The following is an 8,423-nucleotide window of genomic DNA, read 5'->3' as shown; positions in this document are numbered from 1 at the left end:
GAAAGAAACACCTGCTCCTGTTGAGAGACAGCGAAGCCTATGCTCTAACTACAAAAGTGGCATGACAGTAAAGTTTCTATTAGATATTATTTTCAGTGGGCATATTGCGTTCGTAGCAGAGGCATATGGGGGACGAGACAGTGATACGGCTATTACAGTCCAGTCAGGGTTCCTTGATCTTGTGGAGGAAGTGTTACATCATCGAGAGCCAGCAGATGAACCATCAAAAGGTTTATTTCAAAACCAGAGAGCCCGAAGAAAACCATCCGCTCCCAACGGAAGCTTACAGCAAGAGTCAGAACACAACAGGACGCGCAGCGCGTGAACAGTTCCGCAACTTTGTCGTCGTCACTATATTGCACTTTTTCCCCCCTTAATCTGAAACTGAATGTCCGAAACGCACAGGTTTCTTGAGTGGTCTACCACGAGATGACGTAGACCCCGATATGATGTCCCTAGGTGCTGCCGGTAGTGGAGCGTCGTCGTGAGGCGGATGCTCCGCCGCTGTGGAAAGTAATTGAGGAATGTCTCGAACGAGCTTTGGAAGTGATGTGGACCACGTCTGTGGGGCAAGGCGAGTCGTTTGGCGGCACCGGCAGCCTTGCAGGTGGCGAATTTATGTCACCAGTGGGGAACCGGAAGCTTGACGTGAGAAGTGGTGTACTGTCAACCGGCGAAGAGGACCTGCGCATGTGATCCACATGCCGACGAAGCAGTCGTCCATCCTGTGTGAGGCCCTCGTAGGAACGTTTGCCGACCTTCCTGCAGACTTCCACTTGGCACCACTTTCCATTATTGGTGAAAGTCCTGAACCAAGCGGTCTGGCCGACCTTGAAGTGGTCGTCAAGCTGGGCTTGGATGCCGGGGGGCGAGTCCTCGTAATGCGGGTGAATTGCGTCCAGGGCAGTCCTCAATTCCCTTCCAAACATTTGTTTGGCTGGCGTCCCCTTGGTTACCGCATGCGCTGTGATATGCTGGCTCAGGAGGAATCTCGACAGACGACAGTGAATACTTCCTTGGGTGTGTTTCTTCAGCGCCCGCTTGAACTCCTGAACCATCCTCTCCGCCTGGCCGTTTGTAGAGGGATGATATGGGGCGCTGGTTACGTGGCGGATACCATTGCGGCTGAAGAACGGCTTCATCTCGCTGGAAGCGAAGGCGGTGCCATTATCACTGACCACGAGTTGCGGAAGTCCGAAAGTAGCAAAGATGGCGCGTAGCGCGTCGATGAGGGCGGAGCTTGTTGCGGTGGACACAGGTCGCACCTCGAGCCACTTCGTGACGGCGTCAACTACAGCGAGGTGGGATTGGCTGTGAATCGGTCCAGCGAGATCCATGTGGAGGACAGACCAAGCGACGCGAGCACGAGACCACGGTGGTGGTGGTTGTCTGGGCAGAGACTTGGCATAGCGCTGACACGTGTGGCAGCTGCTTACGGCGTTCTCGATGGCAGTGTGGAGTTGTGGCCACCAGAAATAATTTGCAGCATGCTTTATGGCTGTCATTCTTCTGTGGCCAGCGTGAAGCAGGGTGAGCTTGCGACTGTAGCGCTGGGGGAATAACCACTCGCAAACCCCAAAGTATGCAACCTTTGTGGGTAGAAAGTTCGTTCCTTCTTACGTTGAAGGGCAGGAAATCTTTCCCGGTTCAATCTGAGACGTAACCCGACTGCACACCTTGATACACTCTTAAGTGGGTTGTACCCTGTGCAGTTGACTGCGAAAAATCCGAAGGCGTGAGAGGGGGAATGGAAACCGCCTCGATCATGAACACATCTCCAGGTCAAGCCGGTTCATCCTCTTCTACAGGTAGAGGCAGTCTGCTGAGAGCGTCGGCGTTTTGATGGCGTTTTCCCGGCCTGTAATGGAGTTTATAGCTGTACGCCCCGAGCAACAGGCACCATCTTGTCATACGTGGAGATAAAACTGCAGGAATTGGGCGGTCCGCGCCCATGATGCCCAGTAGGGGTTTGTGGTCGCTGTAGATGATGACTCTCTCCCTGCGGTATACTGGTGGAAGTGCGTCACTGCAAACACGATTGCTAAGCCCTCTTTATCCAACTGTGCATAGTTGCGCTCAGCTTTCCCCAGTGTGCGCGAAGCGAATGCAATTGGAGCCTCGTTCCCTTGATCGTCAGGCTGTGCCAGGACTGCGCCGAGTCCGTACGGCGAGGCGTCACAGGACAAGAACAGGGGTTTCTTCTCGTCATAGTTCTGCAGGACCGGAGCGGACAGCAACCTTCCTTTCAGCTCGTCGAATGCCCTCTGATGCTTTTCTTCCCAACGCCAAGGGGCCTCCGCATCCAAAAGCCTATGCATACTCTCTGCAATCGTAGCTCGGTCTTTGATGAATTTAGAGTAGAACGCCAGCATGCCCAGGAAGGACTGCAGCTGCGCTTTATTTGTGGGTGGTGGAGCATAGGCGATAGCCTGTATTTTGCTGTGAGAAGATCGAACGCCTTCTGCGTTGACGATGTGTCCGAAAAACTCAAGCTCTTGCACGCCAAAGATGCATTTCCCCCGTTTTGCTTTTAGCCTAGCTTTCCTGAGCCTCTGTAGTACGGCTGTGAGACGTCCGCAGTGTTCTTCCATTGTTGCTGCGGAAATCCAAATATCATCAAGATAGACGACCACGCTGTCAAGCCCCATGGGGAGACGGGGACCAGCGGGAAGACGGAGACTCCGAACGGTAGACGTTTCACCTTGAACAATATCTTGAGTGTAGTGATTGTTAGTGCTTCCTCCGTGGCTTCGTCTGCGCGAAGCTGTTGATATGCTTGAGTCAGGTCCACTCTTGAGAAAAACCTTCCTCCTCGCAACGTTGACAGAAGCTGGTCTATCGTTGGCAGCGGGTACGACGCCAATTCCACGCTTGCGTTTACTGTCGTTCGTTAATCCCCGCAAATCCGGAGGGTATTTCCGAACGATCACAATTGGCGTAGCCCTTTTGAGGCTTGCACAGGTTTCAAGATACCTTGCGTTTGGAGCTTCTCGAGTTCCTTAAACACCGCGTCCCGGAGTGCAAAAGGTACAGGCCGAGCTTTCAAGAACTTTGGTGGTGCCTCCTGTTTCATGGTGATGTTCACTGGAGTGCCACTGTGTCCGTTAAAGGCCGGATCGAAGACGTCCGAATACTGTGCCAGTACAGTATCGATGGTCTCAGCCATGCGTATCTGGTTGACCTTGACGGAGATTCCGAGGCACTGGAACCAGTCGAGCCCTAAGAGAGATGAGCCAGCTCCCTTCACTACTCGTAGGGGTACAACATGCGAGATGTCGTCCAGCTGAACGGTAACCGAGATCTTCCCCAGAAGTGTCAACGGTTGGCCCGACAAAGTTGACAAAGCTGTTGGTTCTGGTTGAAGCTTTGGACGTCGATTACGCCATAAGGTCCTGTATGTGTCGTCGCCAATAATCGAAAAAGCGAAAGAACAAAAGCGAAAAACAAAAAGAAAGACATCCATAATGTACATCCCAGTCTGTACTTGGGTGTAGTACTGGTGTGATTCCTTTAATGTGAGCTTTCAACAGGGTTTCGGCCATAGCTGGGCGTCCTCACTCATGAGGACCCTCATGAAGACGCCTCACCCTCACCTCGTCGTCGTGAGGTGAGGGTGAGTGAGGCCAGACCACGCTGAATATTCCTCACGAGGACAGTCGTGAGGCATTGTCCCTCATGAGGCCCGCAGTGAGGGCCCTCATGAGGCCAGTTGTCGTGAGGCCATCAATACGTGAGGGTACAACGTATTCTATTCCGTTAGCAGCCTCACGGATGAGGCCGTGAGGCCGTTTGTGAGGAACCTCACGGATGAGGCCATGAGGCCTTTCGTGAGGGACCTCACGGATGAGACTGTGAGGCCTTTCGTGAGGTACCTCACGGATGAGGCCATGAGGCCTTTCGTGAGGGACCTCACGGATGAGACTGTGAGGCCTTTCGTGAGGTACCTCACGGATGAGGCCATGAGGCCTTTCGTGAGGGACCTCACAGATGAGGTGATGGGTTCGGGCTCCTCTTTGCTGATGCCAAACACTAACGTTAAACCTTACTGTGACAGTAACAACTGTTACCGAATTTATCCAAGCACCGCACGAAACCCTATAAACAGTTTAATGCCGCGCAGTGTCATTGGTACGAGTGCCAACTACTGACACAGTAGTTCAACGCCGACGTGTCATGTGAACATGACGGAAAATTCTTTTGTGGCTCATGTGCCTACTAGTGACTTGAAGACACGTCGGGCCATAACGGTATTCACGAGGCGAGGGCTCGTGAGGATGAGGGGTCATGAGGCCATGAGGGTCCTCATGATAAGAAGGTACGTGGGGCCATGAGGGCCGTCAACAGCTCAGTATCATGCCTGTCTACAGCAGCCTCAACCAAGGAGGCCAATCCATTTCTTCGCTCTTTTTCGTCCTCGTCCAGGTACTCGTATTTGAGGACCTGGACTAAGAGACTGCAAAGGCCTCAGAAATGCTGGAGTATGTAGGATGGTGAGACTGGCTGGCAGCTCGGCTTGACAGAGGCTCTTGGTTCTTCAATGAATAATTTCGAAGGTGTCAAGGTTAGTGTAAATCAATACTTGGACTATCTCAAAAGCAGGTCAGCATGCACTGGAATTCGCTTCATGTCTTTCTGCTTTTTAAGAGAGCTATGCTTATGTACCACAGGGCTTCATGCAGGAATTTCTTCAGCACCCCCAAAAACCTTGCAACGCCCCTCCAAATTGTCTGCCAGAAAAGCTGCAAATATGGATGCCCCTCCTACACAACTCCCATCCGGAAACTAAAATACTGGGAATATCCCTGGCTTCATGAACTTCCTCAAAACAGGAAACAGTCCATTTGAACGAGTTACTAGGCACCCTTCTGAGAGTCTTACTTACTCAGGAAAAGCTCTCCGAATGCTCGCCTTAAAGCCGCGTCAGACGATGATATACCGGGCCTGCCCCATGACCGTGGCACTCCAGAGCACGAGTCGTCCTGTGGGCTGTTGACCACATGACCACCATGACCACAACAGCTGCAATGTGTTTGCAGCGGCCAACATTACCGCCTGTACATGTGCAATGCGCTCAACGTAGGCTCGGTTAATGAAGCTTAAGGGGGGGGGATTTATTGGCAGAAAAAAGTAAAGGAAATATAAAAGGGAAAGGTCAGTCATGCAGCACGCCGGCTTGCTATTCTCTAACCAAAAATACAACAAATAAATAAATAGCAAGTAGAAAAGAAACCCGGCTCACAGGGAGCCCATATCATGCAGAAAGCGGAGCACTGCCTTTGTGACACTCAACTGTCTAGCTCGCTGCACGAGGCCAGGCAGTGTTGCGAGGGAAACGTCCGTGCACCCAAGCTCTGAGAGGCGTTGCCAGAGCACGGTCCGGGGATGAAGGTGAATGAAGCTAGGTATCAATATAAGAGAATATCATCAGTGTGCGTAGACTAGAGCACCGGTCACCTCACCTGAAGTGTTATATTGTAGGTGCGTGAGGTTGTCTGCGCCAGACACAGCGCAGTCATCTTTGAAGTGCCGTCTTCGAAAATATCTTCTTGGATACACCTGACATGTTTCGCGTTGCAGGGTCGATGGCCTCTCTTTAAGTTGCTTCCACGGAAGTGGTCGCGACGCTTGATGGATCCAAAACCAGCGTGCAGAACTCGCAAAATCATCACTGCGCGCGAGTCAGGAGTCAACTGCACGCACGCCGGCGACTCGGTACAAGTCGGTTATGTTAAATATTGCCACAGGTGGCGCTTTCGCTCAAGCGAACAAAGGGCCCTCTCGCTAATGCACGCTGCCTATAGCCATGGCAGCGCAACCCCTCTATGCACCTCGTGCGTGCTTGACAATTCTTCGCCCTAGAGGCATTTATGCAGCAGAACAGCGTTGAACATAATACTCCAGAGGTAATAATCCCGAGGAGGAAGGCATTATGTTTATCACGAGGTCATGCTAGGAAAAAGTGTACGTGGTCAATATGGCACCAAGCTGCTTTTGTGTTTCTGCGTGAAAATCAGCTACAGAAGGAGGGAAGAGAAAATGCGTCACTCTTTCGTTTCAGTTCGTTTCAACAGACGTGCATACTGCATGCAACAAATCTAGCAATTAAGATTTTAACAAGTTACTACGTCGAAAAATGGCGGTGGTGTTCTGCGACGGCATCCCAACTGTGCTCTGCCTGAGGAAATGAACTAATGTGCCTTACAGTGAATATAGTGCCGTGCGTAGCCAATAGCGAACCCAGGGGTTCCGCGAGACTTGTCCTGAGGTTCCGCCAACGGGATTCCGTTGAGCACACGCGGGTGTAACCTGACCACGTACCAAGTCGCGCTATAGGACGGCCTTGTTATCGGGCAGTGCTCGACATTTGATCGTTCGCATTGAATATATATCGGGATCACAGGACCAGGTTGCTGTGGCTGACGGCCATTGTAAGGAGTAGATTCGGCAGCTGTGGCCCTCATCGTTTGGCTCAACACGCAACCCAATCCGTAAGCTTCACTGCGAAATACTTTTGTTTTTCTATTGTCTTTCGAAAGCATTACGAGCATTTGGAAAGTCGGAGCTACCTCAGAGCTTCTTTGCTGCAAACGTGAACTTGGGGATCTATAAGCGTCATTGGCGACCCACAATGCGAGGAAGTGTTGCGAAACAGTTGAATGAATGCGGCAAACCTAATTCAATATCCTCCGTTTTTTTTCTATAATCAAACTAAAAAAAACTCAAAAGAATGCGGCAAACCTCGAGCGACATCCTGCGATGGAACAGTAAACAATTAAACAAATTTTAATGAAATAATTGGTAACACGGAGCAAAAATTTGTTACTTGTAGGGCATCTAGTTCGCCTTTCCTACTCTTGCACAGTTGCTACAGTGTAGTAGGTTCCTTGAGGTCGTGCTGGCACAATAACGAGTTCCCTCAAACAATATCAATTGATAAGCGCTGTGCTATGTAGTATCGCAGTGGGAAAATATAATTAATCGACGGGGGGAAGACGGGGAGTTGGTGATAATTCATGTCGCTACACTGCAGCACTCACACGGGACGAAAGGGCGTTAAAACAAGGAGACAAACGTATCTGCAGACTATCACCTGACAGGAATTTTATTTGCGCAGACATATTTAAACAATCGCAAGAATGATAGGTGGGAAGGCCCAAAAACTGTAAAGTACGTTTAACGGTTGTTCTAAGATGAGTTAATTTACAGCTTTACAGTATACTTTACAGTTTTTGGACCTTCTCATCCATGAGACCCAACAGCATAACTACGTGCTATAAATACAACCATAGATCCAAAACGGCCTTCTGCCATATGCTTCGGTGCATTCGAAGTTCGTGAAGATCGGTTTGGTCAAATCAGAAATGCGTGCAGCTCTGGCTAAATCGTGTCAGCACACGCTGAACAGTAGCTTCGAGACCCAAATGACCAGACGAAGATGTGCTGGGTTTTTCTGAAGGCCGGTTTCGTGTCAGTTCAGGCATGGAGGTCCCATCGACATCCTGGATTTTTATTATTTTTATATTTAGCTATATTTTGCTAAAATTAATAATTTCTAACAATTAGTGTTCGTGCAAAAAAAAAATCGAGAAAATCCGGCCCTAAGAGATAAACTGATGTTCTGAGGCTGGAACGACATAGAAGGGAGAGATACAAACAAAATCCGGCCCTAAATTCGAGTGTTTCAGTTTTGCCGTGTTTGCACGCGTACGTATATCTCCTGGGTTTTAAAAGATATTGTTGTGAATTTTTTTTAATGCTTCAGTAAGTAGTAATGGGCCTTGCCGAGTCGTCGTCAATGAGAAACTACGGCACCCCCTGCCCTGAGCCCTGCGCGTATTTTTCCCTGCGCGGCGCGTCCCTGCGCGTTTTTTTCCCCGCGCGGCGCGCGTGCGGAGGCTTGTCCGCGCGATTATAACATGCAGAGACATGCAAAGAAGGGTCATACACAAAAAGTACAAGTGAAAATATATTTCTTAATGCCAATCAAGTTGCCAATTGTAAAGCCAATAGTGCTGGGAATTCTGCCAATTGTGATGTCTGCCAATTGTGATGCCAATCAGGTGAAGGAGAAAAACCCAGCCGAAAACCCTTCACCACCTGTAATAGAAGAAACACGAAACACATAATAAAGAATATACTTACTCATTACCAATTTCACAGCTTCCATATGGATATGACTCAATGGCATTAAAGAGATATCTCTTATCATCATAGGGCATGAGTGCAAGCTTAGTTGTTTCCACTGTATACATGCATTGGCGCTTACTACATATGGTCCTTTGGGGATGACTTACCTTCACACTATTAAACAAAACATCTTTATATACATCGTGATGCAATTCCCTACGAGCAATACTTTTCTTAACACCTTTTGCTCTAGCAATTTGACTATCGTCACTCAATCGGATAGAATACATTTTTGC

General features: G+C 49.6%; 1 protein-coding gene across 1 annotated transcript; it reads right to left on the bottom strand.

Annotated features, from left to right (window-relative positions):
* Positions 1-455: 455 nt before the first annotated feature.
* On the bottom strand, positions 456-1,505 carry LOC135392481 (uncharacterized protein K02A2.6-like). The gene has a single exon (XM_064623189.1). It carries the CDS (start codon positions 1,503-1,505, stop codon positions 456-458), a length of 1,050 nt encoding a protein of 349 aa, XP_064479259.1.
* Positions 1,506-8,423: the final 6,918 nt, after the last annotated feature.

This window comes from Ornithodoros turicata, chromosome 4, assembly GCF_037126465.1.
Source record: "Ornithodoros turicata isolate Travis chromosome 4, ASM3712646v1, whole genome shotgun sequence".
In the NCBI taxonomy this organism is placed as follows: Eukaryota; Metazoa; Arthropoda; class Arachnida; order Ixodida; family Argasidae; genus Ornithodoros; species Ornithodoros turicata.
The sequence above is the reverse complement of the archived record's forward strand: the minus strand, read 5'-3'. Positions and strand labels throughout refer to the sequence as shown.